Source organism: Erinaceus europaeus, chromosome 3 (assembly GCF_950295315.1).
Source record: "Erinaceus europaeus chromosome 3, mEriEur2.1, whole genome shotgun sequence".
Lineage (NCBI taxonomy): Eukaryota > Metazoa > Chordata > Mammalia > Eulipotyphla > Erinaceidae > Erinaceus > Erinaceus europaeus.
The window spans coordinates 130,321,807-130,348,516 of NC_080164.1; the positions used below are offsets into that span (position 1 = coordinate 130,321,807).

At 37.3% G+C, this 26,710-nt stretch overlaps 1 protein-coding gene and 1 pseudogene across 3 annotated transcripts in view; one reads left to right on the forward strand and one right to left on the reverse strand.

The window, feature by feature from the left end:
• The window catches only part of PRKG2 (protein kinase cGMP-dependent 2), a 118,980-nt gene that overhangs the window by 20,292 nt on the left and 71,978 nt on the right, over positions 1–26,710 (reverse strand). For 2 of the 3 annotated variants that reach the window (XM_060187926.1, XM_007518499.3), the window contains exons 11-14: positions 25,317–25,470; positions 22,589–22,725; positions 20,446–20,535; positions 16,653–16,794 (exon numbers count right to left, since the gene is read on the reverse strand). In XM_060187926.1, coding sequence (XP_060043909.1) covers positions 16,653–16,794; positions 20,446–20,535; positions 22,589–22,725; positions 25,317–25,470 — 523 coding nt within the window. Of the gene's footprint in view, positions 1–16,652; positions 16,795–20,445; positions 20,536–22,588; positions 22,726–25,316; positions 25,471–26,710 lie in introns of those variants that run through there. The other variant, XM_060187927.1, reaches the window with a different exon arrangement.
• Positions 16,436–16,547, forward strand: LOC132537970 (small nucleolar RNA SNORA26; annotated as a pseudogene).

The following is a 26,710-nucleotide window of genomic DNA, read 5'->3' on the forward strand; positions in this document are numbered from 1 at the left end:
GACTCACTCATTTATGACTTTACAGGGCCAGGTATAAATCTAGCAACATCTGAGAAAGGTCTTTGAATACATATCTACACTATCAGCCTCAGAGGACCAGAGGGAGGTTTCACCTGGACAGGCTTTAACAACATAGACAAAGCTCAGGGCAAGAAAGCCTGAATTGATTTCCAAATCAAAGAAATCCATTCATTGGGAGTAAGACAGGAAGAGGTGGGGATGGAGGACCCTTGCACACTTAAAAGCTCCATCCTAAGAAGAAAACAATTACAGAACTGAGAGTCTGGGGAAAGGGATCACTGGTAAGAATAGTGAGGACTTAGAATCCTGAAAAATCTTGAACGATATCATCACTAAGTCTGTGCCCTTTCCAGTCTGACAGTGCAAATAAAGAATTGGACAACTCCATCTCATTTTGAACATGGTGCATCCAATTTCAGCCCCGCACAGGGAGGAGAAGGTGGTAGCATCTGTATCAACTTATTCCTTCTCACAAGATATAATCAGCACCCACTACTGACCAGATACTGTTCTAGTCTCACAGATTGATTAGACTAAGAGAAGCTGAACATGCTGGAAAAACTTAATACAAACATTACTAATATTCTACTACATGACACCTGATAAAGCAGAAGACTGCAAAGCATAGACTCTGAGGGCCAAAGAACATCTACTGCTAGAATGGAGCATTAGAAAGAAACTAGCTGGAGAAGGTGTCATTCAGAGGAAACATCAGAGCTTGACTGAGGATTAGGAATTCTCAATTCTTCCAGGGTAATGAATCAGTGCTACTCTCCTCTGCCTATTCAAAATAGGCTCTTCTGTTCTCAGAGATTGTATTCAGTGAGCAATGTGCACAGAATAGTGATGGCAAAAGCTAGAGAACAGAAGAGCTTCTCACTGAATCAAGGCAGTGCATATGATTAAAACTCTGCCCTATACAGCAAACAGTGGGTTGCCTTCCACATGAAGGTATTTAGCACATACCTTTCATCTCCAATGCATACACATAGTATTTGACTAAAATCTTCTCCATCTCCCTCAAGTAAGCATACAAAAATATAGTTGGACTTCATATACTCATTTAAATAGCTTCATCACACAGACTATTTTAATATAGCAATGATCTTAGCTAAAATTCCAGGTAAGGTTAACATCTCAACATTGTCCTCACCTAAAAAAGCATGAGTCACTTAAATATAAAGTCTAACCCTTATTCATTTATTCAAATATTAATTTTTAAATGTAAAATAGATTAATATCTTAGAAATACACCTTTTTTAACCAATACATTTTAGTATTTACCATATAACACCAAATATTGCTTTACTAGAAAGAAAGACTTTAAGCAAACTAATTTGATGTGGGCTTATGGTTTTCTTTATATTCATACAGAATGACTAACAAATGTTATGCCTAAGAGATGGCTTGGGGTATTATGAAATTAAAGTTTGTAACTAGCTGAGATGAGCCTATCTACTTATTCCTCAGAGGAAAAAAATCAATATAAAATTCCTAGCTAATTTTACAAAGATTGAAATTTAAGAGATAAAACAGCAATGCTTACAATTACTTTTGTATGCAGACATACATGAAAATGCATATTCTGTTTTCTTATAATAACCTTTAAACTAATTTGTTTTTCACTAATTATTTTTCCTTTTGAGTACAAGTTCATTAGTTACTTAATACAGGCTTTCTAGCTTCGAAAGTAGAAAATACTCAAGTGAATAGCTATATTTGCTTTTGTAGTATTGATATATTAGTCTAAAGAGATGGAAACAAACATAGAAGTATTTTAAGATTTATGAAAATTTATCACAAACTTTATCTTCTTTTGATCTTTGCCAGCTGAAACAGACCCATGCAAAACCATGTGGGTAACACAAAAAGTCCTAAGTTCTAGATACTCTCTATAACAATCCATACTATCTCTGCTGTGTACTACCATGGATACTTCCTTAAAGGCCATCTTCTTCTTTTTAACCCTATCACATCTAAATGAAGGAAATGTAAGTTCTTTTATATAGTCATTCAATGGCTGTTTACTGAACACCACTTTGTACTGAGCACCATGATATAAATAAAGTCCCAATTCTCTTACAACTTAAAGTCAAGAAAACTAGACAATAAACACAAAGATAAAGTATCATACATAGTAATGCCACCAGTGGGATGTTCTGTGGAGAAATATGCAACAGAATCAGTACAGAACAGTATGAATTTTACTGTAGGGTGATCAGAAAAGTCTTTTCAGAGAGATAGATTTGAGAAGAAATCTAAATGAAATAAGAGATCTCTGCAAAATTCTACTTAAGCATGACTCTGCCAAAAGTAAATGCTAGCGAAAAGGCCCTACCTAGGTACTAGAAGATTAAGTTCAATGACTGATAAAAAGGAAGAGTAATTGAATCTTAGTGAGGAGAGAGAGAGGCAGGATGTGAAGTACATCATGTCGAAATCTGAGAAACCACAAGAAAAATTTATTTTTTTCTAAGAGGACTCTTATAAGAGGAACATAAGAAAGAATATGTATGTCTTAATTATTTTAAAGAGCACATTGTAAAGAACAAGAAAACAGACTCCCTCCATTTTTCCTCTTCTAATTCTATTAGCAGAACTGAACTTTGAGGAAAAATCTCTGGGGGAGCAGCTCACAAGTTTCTCTTCATCTCTATTAAATGTGCATTATTATAGAAATTTTGTATTATGCTGAAAGAATAAACAAGCTGTGTCCAAAAAGTTTAATAATACGAAAAGGCTTATGATACCTTTAAATTTGGACTGATGACTGCATCATTAAGAATAAATATATATATATATATATATATTAGTATTGTGACTTCCTAGAGCTGGTGTCCAGAATGTATTAGCTTTTTGCCTAGAACTTTCTCTCTGGGTAAGTAAATTTGTCAAATATTGGTTCTGTTGGCCACATAAAATTGAAAACAAAATGACCAGTTAAGCCAGATGATTCATGGGGACATGATAGTCAAACAAATATTTATCTTGCATTTTAGGAGACTTTTCTTTACCTAAGTCTAGACAAGAATCTGTTTATTCTGTCCACTGAAAGCCAAGGAGATTTAATACTTTTCTGATAACTCCTGTTTATCCACTAAAATAGGGCACAGTGGACGGCTTATGCTGGATGGGAGATGAATAATGGGCTAAAGTCTGGGGTTGATGAGTCTTTTATAGTAAAAACCCACTTTTTATAGTTGGAGTACTTAGAGATTTTTAACAGGAAATGAGCAAGATGAAGAGAGTATTGTGAACACAAGAACAAATAACAAGGTTGTTGATGGCTCATCTCACATACCACCACCTCCTGGATTTATAGAAACAGATTTTCTCCTATGGAGTTCTTTGATAGTGTTTATATGCCATGGCTACATTCCTTAGTACAGAATTAAATAAATCCATTTCCTGAGAATAGGCACTATATCCTGCTCAATTTGTATCCTCTACAGCATTCATAATGCAGCAGCTGTTCAACATGTGCTTGGTGAAAAAAATCCAAAGGCAGAAAGAACTGCTACATCAGCTCAAATCAGATATATGTGCACATGTATGTGTATAATATTCATAATAATTTTATAAATTAGGACTGTTCACCCACTGCTGAAGATGAGAAAAAATGAATAACAGGGAATGAGTGCAGGACTTTCATGCCAAAGGCACCAGGTTCAGTACTCACTGCAACATACACTGTAGCAGTTCTCTGACTTCTCTTTTCTCTCTTTCATGTGAAACACTCTCATATAAAATAAAATGAATCATAATAAAAGAAACTATAAAAATATATAAAGATGAGAAAATCAAAGTCTAAAAGGGTCATGGACTTGAGGTTCTAAAAGAAAACATCCCCATCATACACACGTCAATGATACTAGAGAAAAGAATCAGCAGAGTCATTAAGCACGTTGGTAGGAATACCTATTGCTTAATCAACAGAAGGAATAATGATATGTAGTATGACTGTAGTTAGGAATATGACTAAAGTAAATGATGACTTTTAATTTTCAAGTATAGAAATACTTGATGTGTAAAATAATGTGATGGACGTCTGTGAGGTGTGGACATGGAATAATGGGGACCAAGTCACCTCTCCTCACAAAACAGCAAATAAATACAACAAGAGACCCAACTGAAGTCATAATCCATAGCTGAAAATTCTGCAGACTCAAGTGGATGCTTGCATGCAATTGGAGCAAAAAGGGGTGTGGGCGTGAGTTGAAGAACAGCAAGGTCAAATCAGAGCTCTGGGCAGTGTGGGCACTGAGCTGCACCATTTTACATTAAGCACAGCAAGCAAGTAACACTGTTCCTAGTGCTGGAAGAAAAGAGACAGGGGCATAAGACCTCTCAACATTTGACTCGGGGAGGGGGATTAGCCTTCTGAATTTAAGGCAAGAACACCACATAAAACAGGACATTTGTGACCACAAGATAGCCCAAAGAAACTGCCCCATCCCACCCACCAGGGATCATACAAACAAGAGAAACCTAGAGAACACAATATCACCACCTGCTGGCCATCAATAACTAGCACAATAACTGTGCAAGCAGAGAAACAGAACCAAACAGTGAACCATGCTGTATCAGTCACACAGAAATGAAACAGAGGAAATGCAAGGAATTACAGATTTAGAGAGAGTCTCAGAGACAGACTACACAAAGCTCATTATGAGGACTCTCAAATAATTTAAGCAAGAATTAAAAGAGCATGTTACTATGGAATTTAAACACACAAGACAGGAACTTATAACAGAGTTCACTAAGAATCTTCAAATCTTGAAAGAAGAACTTCAGTCAGAACTCCAGGAAGTAAAAGACACTCTAATGGCAATCCATGCCCAGGTAAAAGGCTTAGGAAATAGACTCACACATTCAGAAGAAATAATCTCCAATCTAGAAGATACAGCCAGCCCACTCTTTCAATTCAAAGATGAGGGAGAGGAGTGGTTCAGAAAGACTGAAGCAACTTTGTGAAATTTCAGACTTTATCAAAAGATCAAATATAAGAATGATAAGTATATCTGAAGAAGAGGACAAGGCCAAAGGCCCAGAGTCCATTATCAGAGCATTTTTTAGCTGAGACCTTCCCTCACTTAGGAAACCATCAGAACATTCTCATTCAGACACAAAGAAGTGGAAAGGTATTCCATGTTCATGGGTTAGAAGAATTAACATCATCAAGATGAATATTCTACTCAGAACCATATGCAAATTTAATGTTATCCCCATCAAGATCCCAAAAACATGTTTTAGAAGAATAGAACAAATGCTACACATGTTTCTCTGGAACCAGAAAAGACTTATAATTGCCAAAACAATCTTGAGAAGAACAGAACTGGTGGCATCACGCTCCCAGATCTCAAATTGTATTATAGGCCCATTGTCATCAAAACTGCTTGGTACTGGAACATCAATAGACACAATAACGAGTGCAATAGAATTGTGAGCCCAGAAGTAAGCCGCCACACCTATGGACATCTAATCTTTGACAAAGGTGCCCAGACTATTAAATGGGGAAAGATGAGTCTTTTCAATAAATGGTGTTGGAAAAAAATGGGTTGAAACATGCAGAAGAATGAAACTGAACCACTATATTTCACCAAACACAAAAGTAAATTCCAAGTGGATCAAGGACTTGGATGTAAGACCAGAAACTATCAGATACTTAGAGGAAAATATTGGCAGAACTCTTTTCTGCATAAATTTTAAAAACTTCTTCAATGAAACAAACCCAATTACAAAGAATACTAAGCCAAGAATAACCATGGGGCTATATCAAATTAAAAAGTTTCTGCATAGCAAAAGAAACCAATACCCAAACCAAGAAACCCCTCACAGAATGGGAGAAGAACTTTATATGCCATACATCAGACAAGAGTTTAATAACCAAAATATAAAAAGAGCTTGCCAAACTCAGCAACAAGAAAACAAATAACCCCATCCAAAAATGGGGAGAAGACATGCACAGAAGAGATCCAAAAAGTCGAGAAACACATGAGAAAATGCTCCATGTCTTTGATTTTCAGAGAAATACAAATAAAGACAACAATGAGACACCACTTCACTCCTATGAGAATGTCATACATCAGAAAAGGTAGCAGCAACAAATTCTGGAGAAGGTTGTGGGGACAAAAGAAACCTCCTGCACTGCTGGTGGGAATGTAAATTGGTCCAACCACTGTGGAGAGCAGTCTGCAGAACTCTCAGAAGACTATAAGTAGACCTACCCTATGATCCTGCAATTCCTCTCCTAGGGATGTATCCTAAGGAACCCAACATACCCATGCAAAAATATTTGTGTATATCTATGTTCATAGCAGTACAATCTGTAAAAGCCAAAACCTGGAAGCAACACAGGTGTCCAACCACACATGAATGGCTGAGCAAGTTGTGGTGTATATATACACAATGGAATACTACTTAGCTATTAAAAATAGTGATTTCACCATTTTCAACCCATCTTGGATGGAACTTGAAGAAATCATGTTAAGTGAAATAAGTCAGAAACTGTCAGAAACAGAAGGATGAATATGGGATGATCTCACTCTTAGACAGAAGTTGAAAAACAAGATCAGAAGAGAAAACACAGGTAGAACCTGAACTGGAGTTGGTGTATTGCACCAAAGTAAAAGACTCTGGGGTGTGTGTGGGGAAAGAACAGGTCCAGGAAAAGGATGACAGAGGACCTAATGGGGATTGTATTATTATGCGGAAAACTGAGAAATGTTATGCATGTACAAACTATTATATTTACTGTCAACTGTAAAATAATCCCCCAATAAATAAATATTAAAAAAAGAACATTCTCATTCAAGAGGCAGAACAAACACCCATATTTATGAATTCAAAAAGACCAATACAAGGCACATTACTGTAAAATTATCATAAATCAACAACAAGGAAAAAATTTTGCTGACTGATAGGGAAATAAGTTACATACAAAGGCAGACCTATAAAACTTTCATCAGATTTCTCTTCACAAACTCTAGAGGCAAAGAGCAAGTGGAATAGCATACTCAAAGTTTTAAAGGAGAGGGAACTCCATGCAGGAATATTGTATCCTGCAAAATCATCCTTCAGATATGAGGGAGAAATAAAGGTTTTCTCTAATGTTCAAGAACTAAAGGAATTTGCCACAATCAACCTCACCTTACCGGAACTACTGAACCAAGTCCAACAGAAAGGAGGAAGCAAAGGAATACATATTCCAAACACCAGTTGCAGATGCTACCATGAGGTCAACCTGACTTGTCCAGACAGGCGGCTACACCAATGTACCCTGGAACCCACATCTCCAGAGCCCTATCCAGTAGGGAAGATAGGGACAGGCTGGGAGTATAGATCAACCTGTCAATGCCTATGTCCACTGGAGAAGCAATTACAGAAACCAGACCTCCCACCTTCTGCACTCCATGACCCTGGGTCCATACTACCACAGAATAAAGAATAGGAAAGCTTTGCGGGGCCAGGTGGTGGTGCATCTGTCTGTCTGTCTGTCTCTCTGTCTCCACTTTCCTCTCAAATTCTGGTTGTCTCTATCCAATAAAGATAATAATAATAAAATAATAAGAAGTCTTTCAATGGAGAGGTTGGGATATGGAACTCTGGTGTTGGGAAATGTGTGAAAGTTCACCTCTCTTATTATATGGTTTTGTTGATATTTTCTATTTTTTATTTTATAAATGAATTACATTTAAAAAAGAAGGGAATAGAGGCAGGACTATAGAAAAAATTGCCAAATATATATAAAGATAGATGGCTACAGAAATAATAGTCAACCTATATCTGTAGCTTTGAGAGAATTACTGTAGATTCCAATGGAGGAAATGGAGACACAAAAATTTTATGGTGGGAATGGTGTGGAATTATACCCATGATATCTCATAATTTTGTAAATCAATAATAAATCACTAATAAAATTAAAATTAAAAAATAATAATATGACATGTTTATTTCAGCTGTAGCAGCCATCTTCCAGGAAATCACCAAAATGATTAACACAAAGGAAAGAGGAGAGGAACCTTCTATTTGTTCTGTAGGCCTTTTAGAAAACATGGAGTTGGGAGGTGTAGCTACAGCTACACCTCTCTCTCCTCTCCCCAGTCAACTAAGAATAACAAAGAAGATCACCTGAGAACACAACAAGACAAGACTTAGAATACTTTGGGAACAAACCAAGTCATATGTGAGTGCAAACATGTATGACTCATGGACAGAGAGGGGACTGAGAAGAGATTCCTGGGACTGAAAGCCTGTATCTACCAGGAGCAACTGGCAGTTTGACAGTTGGGGAACCAACTCCAGTATGAGTTTTATCAACAAATAAACTGCTGATGGGAGGAGAGGATATCCTAAGACCTAGTAAATGCAACTGTGAATCTCCATTGCTACTGTCCTTTGGAGCTGGAAGAGCAGCAGGGAGGCTCTGTGTTGACATCAGGGGCAGAGACCTGATCTGGCAACTTAAGAAAAGACATATAGTCCCAGTGGTCTGGAGGTGGGACTGTATAGTGGCAGCCTTTCCACTTTGTTCTCCTAAGGAATTTGGAGACACATTGAATAATTGCCTCAGAACCCATGGAGTACAAACAGGATTTCTTTATAAACTCACAAGGCCAAGAATTGCTTGGCTCTGGCTGCTGTCAGAGAAGCCAAATTGGGCCTGGGGCTTTGGAGCCTTGGTGTGTGGGAATCTCTTTGCATAACCACTGTGCTACCTTTCTACCACCCTATTTTATCTTTTGGTCAGGAGTGATGGATTAAGCTAAAAAAAAAATCTACTTATAGTTAAAAAACCCAGTTTCCCATAGACTACAGGGAAGATAAAGAACAAAAGAACATTTAACAGCCACCACACTTCACCTCAAGTTCTCAGACAACATTGTAACAAGTGCTAATCTCCATAACTATGAACTCTTTAAGTACTTTACTTAGATACAAGACAATCCAGGCAAGTGTGATTAGTGGATTGAATTTTACTGAGAGGGACCTCATAACACATCATATACAATGGTTAAACCAAGAAGAAACATTGGAGAAATGAGCCAGGACTAAAGCCCAGATAAACACCCCCTCAAAGGTTTTGAGGACAATATCTAAACACTAACTGAGTTATTAGTCACAGGAGTAAAGAAAGTGTTTGAAAGTAAGTTCATCAGAAATGGGGTAACAAAAAAATGAGACTCTGAAAGAAAACACTGTCTCCAGGTAATTAGAAAACTGAAAGCTGAAATAGCTGAGCTAAGAGCACAACTAGCTCAACCAGCTAATACAGTATTAGAACAGGGTAACAAAATAGCTGAGCTACAGAAAACAACAGAGGGGAGAGAGAATAGGATAAATGACAAACAGAAAATGAGGCAGAAAACAGAATTAGCAAGATTGAGGATGAATTAGAGAAAACTAAGAAAGAAGTAAGATATCTCAAAAAGAGATTAAGAGATACTGAAAACAACAACAGAGACCTATGGGATGACTTCAAAAGAAGTAATATATGAATTATTGGCTTACCAGAGGAAGAGAAGGAGGGGAAGAAAGCATTCTACAAGACATGATAGCTGAGAACTTCTCCAGTCTAGACAATATAAAAGACATAAAGATTTAATAGGCTCAGAGTGTCCCAAACAGAATTAACCTAAACTTAAAGACACCAAGACACATCATATTTAATATGAAAAGGAATAAGGATAGGGAAAGTATCTTGCATGCTGTAAAAGAAAAACAAAGAGTCACCTATAGAGAAAAACCCCTAAGATTAGCAGCAGATTTCTCCACACAATCACTAAAGGCCAGAAGGGAATGGCAAGATATCTATCAAGTGCTCAATGAGAAAGGCTTTCAACCAAGACTACTGTATCCTGCTAGACTGTCATTCAGACTAGATGGAGGCATAAAAACCTTCTCAGACAAGCAACAATTGAAGGAATCAACTTTCACCAAGCCTTCCCTTAAAGAAATTCTGAAAGGTCTCTTAAACAATCACATCATCACAAACATGCTATATATTAGAACACTCTAAAATTTTAGAATAATGGCATTAAAATTGCTTCAATCTATAATGTCAATAAATGTCAATGTTCTGAATTCACCTATTAAAATGCACAGATGGGTCAGACAAACAAAACTAGTACAGTCATAGGCCCTTTGGAATATACTAAAAGAGGCCTACTATCTATCTACAAAACAGAGACCTCCCAACTCTTCATATGAACTATTCCAGTCTTTAGGTTCATGATTAGTCAACAATTTGTTTGGCTCTATATGTTAACAATCTTTTCATCCACCAGGTTCCAGATGCTAGCATGATGCTGACCAGACTTCCCTGGACAGACAACCCCACCAATGTGTCCTGGAGCCCTGATTCCCCAGAGCCCTACCCAACTAGGGAAGAGAGAGAGAGACAGGCTGTAAGTATTTATCAACCTGCCAATGCCCATGTTCAGTGGGGAAGCAATTACAGAAGCCAGACCTTTCACCTTTTGCAGCTCATAATGACCTTAGGTCCATACTCCCAGAGAAATAAAGAATAGGAAAGCTATCAGGGGAGGGGATAGGATACGGAGTTCTGGTGGTGGAAATTGTGTGGAGTTGTACCCCTCTTATGGTTTTTCCAGTGTTTCCTTTTTATAAATTAAAAAAATGAAAAAAGAGGAAAGAGAAAGAGAAAAAAACTGGGAAATGTTATACATGTACAAATTATTGTATTTTACTATTGACTATAAACCTTTAATCACCCAATAAAGAAATTAAAAAAAAAGAAAATATGAAGTTGTTCCTTTGGCCACATATAAGCAGATCTATAGGAAAGGTGATATTGTAGACACAAAGGGAATGGCACTGTTCCAAAAGGAATGCCCCACTAATGTTACCATGGCAAAACTGGACGAGTCTACAATGTTACCCAGCATGCTGTTGGTATTGTTGTAAATAAACAAGTAACTGGCAAGATTGTTGCTAAGAGAATTAATGCTCATATTGAGCATATCAAGCACTCTAAGAGCAGAGACTGCTGCTGTGAAGGAAAATAATCAGAATAAACAAGGAAGCCAAAGAAAAGGGTACTTGGGTTCAACTGAAGTGCCAGCCTTCTCTACGCAGAGAAGTACACTTTGTGAGACCAATGGAAAGGAACCAGAGCTGCTGGAACCCATTCTCTATGAATTCATGGCATGATCAATATAAAAACTTAATAAAATTTCTGAGCTATAAAAAAATAATGTGATATGCATGTGACAATAAAACATGAGGATAAAAAGATCTTCACACGCGCCCAATAATTCAAACAGTTTGAGTGAAGAACCCTGTGGGCACCTCAAGCAGTGTCCTCAGTGTTCAAAAATGATTCTCACTTTTTGTTAAATGTTTGCATTAGTTTATGATCTTACCACACCCACACTTCTATTCCTAGCTGGGTAAGAAATTTTCCTCTTTTTTTTTCCTTATAAAGCTGGAGTCTTGAACAGGTTGAATTTCACCACTCCAGGTTATGTTATTTACTTTTTTTTCATTCAGAATGAGACAGAGAAAGACAGTGAGGAAGATATGCCACAGCACCAAACCTTCCTCCAGTGTCATAATCACTCCCATGCTGGGATTCATACCTGGGTCACACATAGGGCAATGCAGGCATCTTCCCTGGTGAGATACCTCTCCAGCATATTGAGACTATATAATTGCTTTTCTTTTCAGTCTACTGAAGTGGTGACTTATTTAAAGAGTTACTAATGTTAAGCTATGCATGTATGTCTGGAGATAAATGCAAAATCATTATATTGCTCTAATTCATACTCATTATAGTATCTGGCTTGCTAATATTTTGCCTATGATTCTTCCGCTAATTTCATGAGTGATATCAGGTATTAACTGGTTTTAGAATTTTTTTTCTGAAGAGTCAAGTCTATGCTAGCCTTATAGAACAGGACAGAAATTGTGCTTTACTGTTTCTTGAAAATAGTTTGTACTTAGTAATAGCTATAGGTTCAAGTAAATTCTGTGACCTAGTATGCTTTTGAATGAGTACTGTTCCACCAGACTTGAAGCTCTGATCCCCAGTGTTAGAGGTATGAGGTAATTGAGTTATGAGGGTGAACTTTTCATGAATATGACTTGTACCCTTACAAATAAAGACATAAGAAAAACAATCATTCTCTTTGAAGTGAGAAGAGAGTCATTTGCAAACCAAGAAAAGAACTCTTACAATAAAATGTGATCTAAGATTTTCCAGCCTCTAATATTGTTAAGAAATAAATGTTTATTGGTCTGTATTCTATTAGAGCAGCCCAAACTAATGAATTTGTCCAGATACTATGTGCATCTATATATAGCCACCCCTATTTCAGTAAATCACAGCTTTTATTGAAATTATATTTATTCAAATGCATTTATCTATTCTTTTTCTTTTGATCAATATTCCCACAAATATTGGTTTTGTTTTCAAAACAGACTTTTGACTCTGTATCCATTTCATTTTATATTTTATATTCTCAGCTTTATTACTTTTCTTGGATTTTTGTCTTCCCCTTATCTAAAATTTTAAATTGAATGCTTAGCTTCTGAATTTTCAATCTTTCTGATTTCCTAGTTGAAGCACAGACTATAACAGTACTCTACTATCACTTTAGTTGCAACCTACATGTGCTGACATGCTTGCTATATATTCCTTGTTGTGTGACTGTTTTTAATATTCCTTGAAATTGCTTCTTCACTGACCCTTGACTAATTTTGAAATACACTAAAATTTTCTATGAGTTATGATATTTTGGTTAATGGTTTTGTTATGCTTTTAAAAATTTATTATTGTTCTTGCCTTAAATACATTAACATCAATAAGAAAAAAAAGTCCCCATTTTGGAAATGAGGAGGAAGCTGCCTCATTGGCCTCAAGCTATTCATGTTAAGCAACATGCCAACTCCAGTGATAAACACCCTAGCACATAGTCATACAGAGTTTTTATTTATTTATGACAGCTGGGATTTGCTAAATTACAGTCAAAATGTTAAAGTGAATAGCCTCAGGAAAGCTAACCACTATAAAATTTCTATTTGGGTTGAAGCCAAGGTGGCTTTTTCTATAAACTCTCTAAGTATTAACTTATACCTTGATATTGTCCTTGATTCCTTCATAGTAATTAGGGAAGGGCCCCGTTAACCTCTATCACCTTCACCAGTTCTTGGCTTTGAAAGCCAAGGTAGTGGGAAACTGTTGGATTGGGTGGGTGAAAGAGAATAATGTGAGATTCTTCAAGTTTTTCTAGTAAAACCTGATAATCCTTAGTTGCTATTCAATGCCTGTGCACATTTTATTCATGTACTATCATTAACCTAGCAAGAGGATTTGTTTGCTGCAAGGTAGTCCATAAATAAAAAGTTTCAATTGACTATTCAATATGAACTCTCATGTTCTTAATAGAAGTTTATTTGTTCATTTTTACTAAACTTGTTAGCTTCATGAATTTCTTTTACTTATTTACTATTCCCATGCTTATTTAAAAAAAGGCATTAGATGCATTTATCAATTTTTAAAATATTTTTAGATCTGGTTGCTACAACATATTAGAAAAGTATGTGCATTTTTCTGCTCTTGTTTCTGGCAATTAATGCTCATGCTGCTTTTCTTTCATACTTCTGTGTCCTTAGTTGAGAGCAAATACTTCCAAAGAGAATATATATTGATTCTTGGAAACTTGGACATGATTTCAACAAGGATCCATTTTCAATTAAATTCTTGCTTGTTTTTTTTCCATCTTGAAGATTAAGAATCCAATCTCCATGAAGACCAACCTGTGATCAAGAATTCTTAGAGAAGACATGATCATTCTTCTACCATGAGCCCAAGGAGGAAAGTATGTTCTCATGTAAGTGCTTTATATTTCAAAATTGGAATTTCTTTGGTCTTGCTTGCCATTTATCTAAGGATGTATATATAACACATGATTTCTGGATTTGTGCAAAATTTTTTTATTTATCTTCCCAGGAGCAAAAATGTGGTTTACCAGAATGTGCCTCTAGATAATATAGTATTACCGTATGTCCACAGTCATCAGCTTTAGTTTTTGAGTTCCACCTTACACTACCACTCAAGCTTACTTTATAGACTCCTGAGAATTCCAGGGATGCCTTATAAACTTATCAATTTATCTGTAACACTGCCTTTAAGGTTTCATCCAATATTTCTAGATATTTCAAGTGAGAAGATTAGGATATTTAGTCATATGAATGTTTCTTTTTTAACTAATTTTTATATTTATTTATTTATTCATTCATTCCCTTTTGTTGTTCTTGTTGTTTTACTGTTGTAGTTATTATTGTTGTTGTTGTTATTGATGTCGTTGTTGTTGGATAGGACAGAGAGAAATCAAGAGAGATGGGGAAGACAGAGAGGGAGAGAAAGATAACACACCTACAGACCTGCTTCACTGCTTGTCAAGCGACTCCCCTGCAGGTGGGGAGTCGGGGGCTCAAACCAGGGTCCTTAAGCTGATCCTTGCGCTTTGTGCCACGTTGTGCCACGTGCGCTTTACCCACTGCGCTACCAGACTGAGTGCTACTGCCCGACTCCCTGAATGTTTCTATTTGTAGATAGAAACCTTCACTTTTTACCCTAAAGGCTTTCATTATTTTTCATTTAGCTGGTTGGCTAATGAGTTAGATGGAAGAATAACAATAGCTAAAGAAAAGATATGTATTAATCTCTTGCCTATGAATAATAAATATGCCTTTTTTTAAGCTCCTCTAGGAAATAGGGGTGAGACTAACAGATAAGCTTGCATCCTTCACAGTGGGTCTAATTATAATATATTGAAGGTTTCTCTATAGAATTGTGGGAGGCATAGTCAGTGGAGGGATTGTGAAGAAGAGAGAGGAGGAGAAGGAGGAGGAAGAGGAAGAAATGGAGAAGAGTGGTTAAGGACCTGTGTTCATAGCTCACTATTTCTCACAGCTGTTTTTCATGAGTAAAATCAGCTTGATTAGATCTAAATGTTTCCTGGAGGATGTGAGGGTGCTCTGGCTGTGACATCTGTCACCCCATTGATTAGAAGGGTTGATTCAGCTGATCTGGTTGGTTAGGAGGTGTCCCCTTCCTCCCTCACCACTGAATGTGCTTCCCTCCCAAAGCTGCAGTGCTTGGTGAAGAAGACAGCCTTCCCCAACAGAGATGGACAGGTCTCGGTGGAGGGTATCAGACTAGCTGTACTCCCCTGCTAGAAATTCCAAACAAGCTCTCAAAATGTCTCTTGGAAATTTGCCAGATTTCATATGAAAAGAGTCATTCTATATTTTTCCTATAGAAAGAAGATCATTTAGCAATTACACATAATACACGCAATTCCTTAGGCTAAATTATAACACTGGAACATGTGTATGATAAACCCCAGTTCAATGATTATTAAATGTTTTAACTCAACTGCAAGTTTGCTTGCAGCTACTATGCTTGGCATAGTAGCTTTTCACAGTTACCACTCATTAAATGGTAGCTATTCTTGCTCTTATAAAAGTACTTATGTGTCAACAACTGTACTGTAATCCATTAACCCTCCAATAGAATAAGAAAAAAAGTAAAAAAAACTAATTGAAGTGTGCGGAACCAGAAAGGAACTTTTTAAATTTTTGTCCTAGGTTTTAAGTTCAGATATGATTTAATGTCCTTGAGGAACTGACACAGTGGACTCAGGGAAGTCAGGCCTGGTCTCCCCATTCTGATGGGATTCCCTCCTGATGTCTAAATTGCCTTGGTTTCTCCTCAGTTGTAACTACTGAGTTCTACTAGAGTTTCTCACTGAAAGCAGATCATGACCTGTGACAGCATATTTTTCTTTAGTGTAACAGGCAAATGGATCCATGTGAGGCATGACAGAATTGTAATGATGGATAGCAAAGCAAGTGTTTGCACTCAAGAAACCTAAAATCTAATGCTCTGACTCTCAGGTCTGTTTGCATTTGAGAATCACAGAGAAACTTTGTATCACTTTTACATCTTTTCTCACTAAATACAGTCACTACATAGTAAAGAGATACATTACCTTCTTCTCTCAGTCCTTATATTCAGCTGGAATCCTATAAAACCTAGTTTAAAATTGTCGAACAAAAGCATGAATGAAATACAAATTTAAAGGTGTTCTTATTATGTGATTCTTTAGCAGACATGATTGAAGTATCCATTTTTCAGGCCAAAAAGAAAGTGCTTCTAGTGGCCAGGGAAGTAGATTGGTGGTAATGTGCAGGACTTCCATGTTTGGGATCCTGGGTTTGATTTTCAACACTGAATGTGACACAATGATCTGGTTTGTTCTCATTCTCATAAATAAATAATAATTTAAAGAATAATGTGTTTATAAAATTTCCAACTGTGCTAAGTCTTCCAGTTTACAAAGGGCATACTTCCCAAAGTGAAAGTAACAGTTGTACTTCCTTTCCTGTGCCCTTTAAAGGTTGATGCAGTGCTTCAAGATGCTACACGGAAAAGTAAAGAAAAGCTCTAGAGAAGAGGTTGCAAACACTTCTTTGGATCCTGCCTGGAAATCACAATTTTAAAAAGGAGTAAAGAAAGTATCAGGTATTCCAAAATTAAAAGAAAATAGTGTTACGTTTGGAAATATCTTGTAGGATAGTATAATGTAGAGAATTTATCTTACCAATTTTAGATAGCCCTCAGCATCAAGAATTAAGTTTTCTGGCTTTAGGTCTCTGTAGATAATACCCAGTCGATGCAGGTAATCAAATGCTTCTGTCACGCAAGCCACACAGAACTTAGAGGTGGATTCATCAAAGCTGCCTCTGTAATGAAATTGATTTCCCTCTTAATACTCTAGACATACATTGTCACTGTCTGCTTGAGGTATCAACTGTTGTATCAGTAAATCTCTGCAATATGACTGCTTGGTAAGGCATCAGCACTATATTTTATGTTGATAATGAATTAAGACTGCTTACCAGAATTTAAGGAGCTACTTGATGAAAACAGGAACCAAGATTAAAATATTATCATTCAAATAACTGTTTCTAATATTCACATATGAAGGTGTAAACCAGAATGACAAGAAAACAAAGACTTTTGGGGCCAGCTGGTGGTGCATTTGGTAAAGCACACAGGTTATGATGTGCAAGGATCTGGGTTTCAGTTTCTAGCCCTTACTTGCAAGAGGAAAACTTCAGGTATCTCTCTCTCCTTCTCAATTTCTCTCTGTCTCTATCCAAAATGAATAAAAATAATTTATTTTCCCTTTTTTTGCCCTTGTTTTTTATTGTTGTTGTAATTATTCTTGTTATTGATGTTGTCATTGTTGGATAGGACAGAGAAATGGAGAGAGGAGGGGGATACAGAGATGGGGAGAGAAAGATAAACACCTGCTGACCTGCTTCACCGCCTGTGAAGTGACTCCCCTGCAGGTGGGGCAACAGAGAGGTGGGTGGGGGTAGAGCAACGGGGGGGGGGGGGGGTTTGAACCCGGATCCTTGCGCTTTGCGCCACATGCACTTAACCCACTGCGCTACCGCCTGACTCCCATAAAAATAATTTTTAAACAGAAAGAAAAAAAACACTTTTTAAAAACAACTATTGAAAACTCTAGAGAAAATACAACTATGCAATGGAAAACTTGAGGCAGACTTCTACATTTGATGGCTTAACTTATAAAAAAAAATGACTCAACTGTTTATTTTTACTTCCTGTTTGTATAGCTTGTGTCAGTAGTCCCTATAGAAATGTCATAAGATCCATCCAAGATTAGGGAGGCAAAGGAGATGATTTCATCATTTTTCACAGATGAATAATATTTTATTCTGTATATATACCACAACTTTTTAAGTCACTCATCTATTAGTAGAAAATGACCTCATTTGGGGATGAGAGTATTTTGTAGACCCATATATCATGGGAGATGAGAAATTGTACCCGTTATGTCACCAATAGTACTGTAAACTACTAACACACAATAAAGTGATTCAGAAAAAAAAATAGGAGGGAAATAAATAGGCCATAAGTTTCCTGTGCAATATACTCTGATGCTGCTAGAACTGCCATATGTCAGCATTGCGTGTTTTCCTACATACTAAATTATTAAAATGCTGATTTGCTGCATGGAATATAAGAAGAGTGTGGGTTAAAGGTGATAGGCTAGCTTGCACAGGCTCCTGCTTCTTCCACTCACTGTGCCCATAGCAAACTGTTTAGCTATTCTGAGCCTCAGATCCATATCTGTCACAAAGGTGTAGTACTTTCCGAACATGGCTATTTTAAGGACAAGGCCACCTTCTTCACTCCCTCTTCTAGACAGATTTGGATTTTATAAATAGATTCAGATTTTCTAAGTAGATTTGCCTGCTGATGGAAAGAAAAAAAAAGATACAAATGCTTTTCCAGGAATCATGCAGGTCTACTCACATTTTCAGGTTCTTTCTGTCTGGATTCATCCAAGAAGACATTTTTAAAATGAGAAACTCATTTCCTACTGAGATGCTCAAAGGTATCCTGTTAGCTAAGTTCCCGATTCTCAACCATAAAAGCACATTAACATTGCATGGATGCATCTTTAAAAAAATCAGTTCCTGGACCCTGTCCCAAATAAACATGATCATAATCTCTAGCATTAGAGTTCAGCACTTTTCTTTTTTAGTAGCTTCCCACATGACTGCAATGAAGCAATGTAGCCATGGATGGAACCCCTCAACCAGCTAATAGTCTCTCCATGATTGGCCTGGTATTAACTTCCATAGCCTAGTGCAAACCAACCTTATTACTCTGTTTATTGCTCTTTACTCACATTTTACTGCTATCACCCATAAAGAGGCCTAACCCTACCCTAAATTTCCTTCTTTGCCTTACATCAGTCTCTTCCTTACTATTTCCAAACTTTGGTCCTTCTCCTGGTCTAGTTCAAGTCCTTCCTCCTCCAGGTTTATTTCTCTCCTCTCTAGGCTTGTCATCTACAACACTTGTTTGATATTTAATAACAAACTGCCAATTTATTTTCAAAGTTAGTTTTTGCATTAAATAGTGAAACATTTTAATTACACACATTATCTCCCTCAAAGATACTCTAACTGGTGGAAAAGTATATACATTTTTGTTCTTTTGATTAGAAAAATCTATGTTATTTAGAAATCCCCCCACACTCTCAGACATGGAGCCTTATATACAGTTGGTGCTCAGTAAACATCTGTGGCTCTGATTGTGTGGAGACCATCCATTTTGTAAAAACTGAGTAGCTGCAGGTTCTTCTTTTCAGTAAGGGCTTCACTACTCACCAACCCTTTTTTAATCTACACTTCAAAAATATCAGAATCTGGACCCACAAAATATCTCACTTATATAGTGTGTTGCTTTATGATATATGTGTCCTAGGTTCAAACTCAGGCTCCATCTCATTAAAAGAAGCTTTAGCCCTATGATCTCCACTTTCTTCTATCTATCTATCTATCTATCTATCTATCTATCTATCTATCTATCTATCTTTATTGAAAAGAAAGGAAGAAAGAAAGAAAGATAGAAAGAAAGAGAAATGCAGGATGTGAAATATCTAGGTTTACACCTATGTTGCATTATCTGAACCATGTAGCCACAGGCAGTTCACTAAACCCTGGGTTCTTTAACCCCTAACATGGGAATAAAGATGGTTGCCACAAAGTTGCAGGCATCCATAAGCACACAGTGCCTGTGACACATTATTATAACATTAGCAGAGAAAATATCACTGTAGCTAGTTTAACAAGTACTACTACTTTCTGGGGCCATGAAATAGTCTACCTGGTAGAGTGCAGTCTTCACCATGCATGAAGACCAGGTTCCAGCCCCTGATCACCACACAGGAACACCACACAAAGTCAAAAGTTTCAAAAGTGGTTTAGTGGTGCTGTGGTGTGTATTCTCTCTCTTTCTCTCTCTCTCTCTCTCTCTCTATCTCTCTCTCTCTCTCTCTCTCTCTTTCACCTTCTACTGGAAAATTAAAATAAAACAACAATTATGTAGGCAAGAAGCTCAGGCAACAAATATAAACTAATTCATGAATTAAAATAAACTGTATTCTTCCTCTGAAATAACTTCTTTCTTGTCTCTAAATAAACATGAATATAATGTCCATTTGATAATATGGAAAGAGATCGAAGTTATTGTCTAGAGTATTTTATTATATTGTCACCAGGGTTATCACTGGGGCTCAATGTCTTGATGATGAATCCACTGCTCCCAGAGACCATATTTTCTTTTCTTTTCTTTTTTTCCTTTCCCTTATTTGACAGTACAGAGAGAAATTCAGAGGAGAAGGGACAGGGAAAGAGAATGAGAAACACCTGCAGCACTGCATCAGCACTTATGAAGTTTCACCTCCTGCAGGCAAAAACTGGGGGTTTGTACCCAGGTCCTTGCACATGGTAATGTGTGTGCTCAAGTGGGTGCACCACCACCCAGCACCTGCAGTTCTCCTTCATTACCTGTCCCTTAGTATACTCCACAGTTCTCCACCTAAGCAGGCCTCCAAAAGCATGTATACATACTTGCTGTCCTTGAAAGTACGATATAATCTGTGAAGACAGAAACACAACTGTTAAAAATCTAATTTTAAAAACTCTTTTGAGTCCAGAGCACCATTAATAGTATTTTGAACAAAAACTCTCATCTTCCAAACATGCTGCAGCTGTGTTCATCTTTGCTTGTTGGGCTTTTGATCATATCAAGCCCTTTCCTAAGAGGGCAACAGTCCCAGAAAGCTGGAGGATAACAGCTTCAATCTGACCAGGGGCAACTTATTCAATACAAGATCAAGGTAGTTTCTGAGTCTTAATCAAGAGGCTTTATTTTCCCCTTCTAGCACCAGGCACAAGTTACAGAAGAATGCATCAGCCTTATCCTAGCCAGACAACAAAGTAATTTAGTGAAGTTCTGTAAGTGTGGATTTGGACTCAAGTTAACTAGACATGTGAATTTTCCTAACAGGCCACATATTAGTGAGATTATTTATTTTTCCTGTAGTTCTAGTTCAATAAGGACAATGCATAAAATTTATACCTCACTGTTTTATTAGGAGTATCAAATGAATTCATGTTTTCATTTTATTATATACTGGTTATATTATTGCATATACAGTTAGTTAATAAATAATTTTGTCTAAAATATACTATATACAACAAATAAATTGTAGATATTAAGTATGCATGTAACATAGATAAAAGCAGAGATGACTATAAATATTTTATAGTTATATATGTGTGTGTTTGAGTAGAAGAGGACCTAGCATATGTTAACCTCTAAGTAAGCACTGCCATTAATAGTCATTCTTATTGTTAATGCCCTACTTTGTATCAAAGATGCCGCAAAAGAAAGAAATGGGTAAAACTGAATGCATGCCTTGAAACTAGTCATCAAAACATAGTAATAAACTACTAGTTTAAAAGGGAATATTCTGAAGCATAGTAAACATGATGGTAACTGAAGATGTTTCCATTGCCAGCATTATATAGGGTCAGACTTCTCTTTAGTCTCAAAAAAAGAAAATAGCTTTAGGAATATAAATAGGCTGGAAGAATCTCTCAATATTTTTTATAAGAAATTATAAAATCTACTCACCCTAAAAGCACTTTATGCCATCCAGAAATGACTAAAGCTTTACTCTTGGGGCTTTAAGACATATAGCAAGATCAGATGGGAGTACAAAAGAGAGAGACCCTGCAGTACTGTTTCATAACTCATGAAGCCTTACCCCTTCATGTGGAGACTGAGGACTTAAACTTGGGTCTTTGTATGGTAACATATGCACCTTAACTGGGTGTGTCGATGACCAGCTCCTAGAATAGTAACTATTAAGAGGTGGTCATTGGGCTGCTAGGAACAGCTATGACCACAGTCTGTTGCTTGTTGGCAGAAGACATAAGCCTATAGTCACTTCTTGCAGAAATCCAACATCTGCATGCCCTAGAGGTCTTTCAAATGAGTTCTTGCTTCCAAATTCTGCATGAGGTATGCATTAAATGATCAGTTTAAATTATTCCACAGTAGTTTCACATTAACACACACACACATACACACACACACACACACACATGCACACATACACACACATGCACACACGCACACACTTTCCTGAGGTCTATTTAAGAATAAAACAAGCTTTGGGAGTCGGGCTGTAGCGCAGCGGGTTAAGCGCAGGTGGCGCAAAGCACAAGGACCGACATAAGGATCCCGGTTTGAAGCCCGGCTCCCCACCTGCAGGGGAGTCGCTTCACAGGCAGTGAAGCAGGTCTGCAGGTGTCTGTCTTTCTCTCCCCCTCTCTGTCTTCCCCTCCTCTCTCCATTTCTCTCTGTCCTATCCAACAACGACAACAACAATAATAACTACAACAATAAAACAACAAGGGCAACAAAAGGGAATAAATAAAATAAATATTTAAAAAAACTTTAAAATATATATATATATATATATAAAAGAATAAAATAAGCTTAACTTTTGGCCCCAAGTCTCAAACTTCTACCACTCGATGCACAATTGGATGGAGAATTTCAAGTGGGGTTTTCTTTTCTTCTCTGCCATCTGGCATGAAGACACTCATCAGAATAGCTGGAAGTTGAGTGCCCACTTACTTGACAATGAAGGGGGAGCACAGCTCTTCCAGGATCCTCTTTTCTGAGTAGACATGTTCCTGTTGTTTAGTGTCAACAATGTGCTTCTTCCGTATACACTTCATTGCAAAAGCAACATTCTCATTCTTCACTTTAACCTATGCAAGAGGAGAAATGCACTCAAAATTAACATACTGAGACAGATTTGCAATACTTACAGGGATTATGCCAACTACTGGGGGGGGGGAATCCTTCACATTTAAACAGTATGAGAGCTTCTAACACTCGTTCCTCTGAGAACTGAGTTTTATTCAAGGAACACACTTCCATTTCATGATAATTACCAAGACAGTTCACATAACTGGGTCATGGCTCTAAAGACTTTGATTTGAAAGAAAAAAAATAAAAGAACTCTGGTTAGAAGAATTAATAGACACCTATTCAATTTTGTGGGTGTAAAAAGAAAAAATTTAACCAGAATTGTCAAAAATTATTCATTCTTAATGAATAATTTAACTTTAACTTTCAAAACAAAAATATTAAATCAAAAGTAATATCATCATTATCCAATAAGCAGCCACTAGTCACACAGGGTTATTTCATTTTGAATCAATTAAATTTGGACTGGGAGATAGCTTACCCAGTAAAGAAAATGTCTTACCATACATGAAACCCTGGGTTCAAGTCCTGGTAACACATGGAAGCACCATGGATGAGACCAGGGGGAAGCTCCATGGATGGTGGAATAGTGATGTGGTATTTCTCCTTATTTTCTTTTTCTTTTCTTTCCTCTTCTTCTTTTTTTTTTTTTTTTTTGCCTCCAGGGTTATTGCTGGGGCTCTATGCCTGCACTACAAATTATGAATCCACTGCTCTATGAGGCTATTTTTCCCTTTTGTTGCCCTATTTGTTTTATTGTTGTGGTTATTATTGTTGTTGTTATTACTCTCACTGTTGTTTCATAGAACAGAGACAAATAAAAAGAGGAGATGAAGACAGAGAGGGGGTGAGAAAGACACCTGCAGACCTGCTTCACCACTTGTGAAGAGACCTCTCTGCAGCTGGGGAGCCAGGGGGCTCCAACCAGGATCCTTAAGCAGGTCCACACACTTTCCGCAATGTGCGCTTAACCCACACACTACTGCCCAACACCCTCTCCTTTACTTCTCTCTCTCGCTTTCTTCATTCTGCCTTCCTCTCTCTTCTTAAATTAAAAAAAAAATCTGCTCGAACATATACATGCATAAGGTCTTGAGTTCATGACCTAGAGCCACATAAAAAAGATGAGCTGAGTAGTTAATTAAAATTAAAAATGCAGTTCTTCAGTTGTACTAGCCATAGATGAAAGCTCACTTGCCATGTTTAGTCAGTGGCTACTCTACTGTTACACAAGTGCAGGACATTTCCATCTGTGCAGAGAGCTCTGTGATAGAGTACTGGTCTAGATGGACAAATAGAATTTCTCCTTAAAATAAATAAGTAAATAAATAAATTTATTGTGGTGTGGGGGGGTTGTATGCACAACTTCACTGATTCTAGACTGAGTTTTAAATTTCTCAGATAGAGACTAGAGAGAAGGGAAGAAACATCACTGCCCCAAACTTCCCATAATGCTGTGGCACTCCCATGTGGTATTGGAGCTCAAACCTCTCAAACAGCATACAGGGCAAAGTACTTGCTCAATGAGGCGAGCTGTCTTGCAGCCCCAAATAAAAGAATTTTAATAGGCATTACTAGGACATGCTTAAAATGCCACACAGAGACAATATTTAGCACATAGAAAACTTGTACAGACACTTTTTGCTTAGGTTTGTTCTTGGTGCTGCTTACAACATTTTAAATTCATGGTGGGGTTACTACTTCAATTATTATTAGCTAACTGAGAGAAAAAAAAACTGATCTTGGCATTTTATATGCCAAAGTCATTGGTGAATATACCACTGCTGGTGGATATGCTCGTACTTCTCCATATCATCTAAAAAGCAATCAAACTATCCTCCTGCTGCCAAGTAGCTGCCTCTCCCTGCTCTCACCAGGCAGAGGGGAAGTACTGACTGAATGTGAAGCCTATTCTGTGGAGTTTCCCAGCAGCATTTCAAATCAGGCTGAGGTGTCAGCTCATTTCCCAGAGGTTCACATATAAAGAATTGTTTCAAATATGCTAGGCAACAGAAGGCTTCTTGCAACTCCATACAGTAGAATTCATGTTCAGTAAGTACTTCCCCTCTTCTTCTTGGATGCTGGAGAGAAAGCTCAGAGAGGTGGCGATGTGGAAGATGCTGTGACAACAGCCAGAAATCCCAGCTGCCCTGCTCAGCACAACAGAGAGCTGCTCTTCAAACAGCCCCCTGCACTCATCCTCATTTTTCCTAGTAGAAATGTTTGAACAACCTTAAAATAGGACAAGGAAGGCCAAATACAGACATCAGAGTAGAGTTAAAATCACAAATCTCTGTGGCACTTCTTTGGGAATGCTTACTTGATATATTCTTCAATAATCATCATCAAGAAAAGCTCACTAAAGGATGTGATGCTGAGGAGTAGCAACTACATATTTACAATTGACTGAATGGCACAGGCTTGCTACCACACAACATACAGATTGAAAGGTATGCTTCTTCAGTCTCAGTTCAAAGCAACATTTAGGATAGCAACAACAATTCACACAATCCTCCAACACACACTGGAATATAAAACAAAAGAGAAGTCAAAAGGCTACTCTCAGATGCTTGAAACGTAAACCCCTTACAAGCTCAACTCTTCCGAACCCACCAACGCCCAGTGTTGCGATAATCTCAAGGTTCTGGAATGGGGATGATGAAGAAAATCTGGCCACCTTCTCCTTCAGCTGAATCATCTCCAATGAGAGTGCTTTGGACAGCTTCCAGTTAGACATGGATCTCCTGAGAAGAGAAGTAAAACTTTGTATACATCCCTCATACAAGAAAGTGTCACAATAACACTTAAGCATATAGTTACTGACCACAGTTACTTCAAAGGCCATCTCAATCATATCTGGATGGAAAACAGCAGAATATGAAAAGAAAAAATTGACACACAATAAAGAACAAATGTCAAATTGAATCAATGAGAGGTAAACCACCAAACTGTGTGCTATTTAAAATATATTTCAGCTCAGTTTGCATGCCTGATGCCCCAAATCCAATCCCTGGTATCACCATATACCAAAACTCAGAGGTGCTCTTGTTAATCCCTCTCAAAAATACATAAATAAATGGTGTTTTCTTTTTATTAAAATAAATCTATTTCGGGAGTCGGGCGGTAGCGCAGCGGGTTAAGCGCAGGTGGCGCTAAGCACAAGGACCAGCATAAGGATCCTGGTTCGAACCCCGGCTCCCCACCTGCAGGGGAGTCGCTTCACAGGCGGTGAAGCAGGTCTGCAGGTGTCTATCTTTCTCTCCCTCTCTCTGTCTTCCCCTCCTCTCTCCATTTCTCTCTGTCCTATCCAACAACAATGACAACAATAATAACTACACCAACAGAAAAAAAACAACAAGGGCAACAAAAGGGAATAAATAAAAATAAATATAAAAAAAATCTATTTCAATAAAATTTTTTAAATAATCAGTGAGTGTAAATAAAACCAAGCAGGGCCAGCAAAAAAGGTCTTTTGGATAGTGTGCTGCTATTTTGTGTCACCCAGGTTGGAGCCCAAGTCCCTTCACAATGAAGGATACTTTGATGTTGTGGTCTCTTTCCCTCTCTGTTTCTGTTTCTTTAAAACAAAAACTCATTTCCTTTGCTTCGTTGTAAAGAAGAAAATGACACTGCAAATCTTTGTTATCTTTGCTATCCTTGTTGGATCTTGAAGTTTTCCATGGCTAAACCAGAATAACTGCTTTGAAAAAATGAAGATGCATTCCTTTCTTTAAAACCAAGTATTACAAGCATTTGAAAACACTGTTTTTCTCTCTTTAATTAAGACCTACTGCTCTGTACTACAGAGTTATAAATTGGTATCCCAAAAGGTCTTTGGCATCAAAATTGTGAATACATTTCTTGGAAAGAAACAATTTATGAGGTCCTGACTTCTAATTTAGCTTAAACTTCACAGAACTTTTTACAATTCAGCTTTGACGATAGTAGATAGTGAATATAGGTTTAACTGTTCTCTCTATAAAA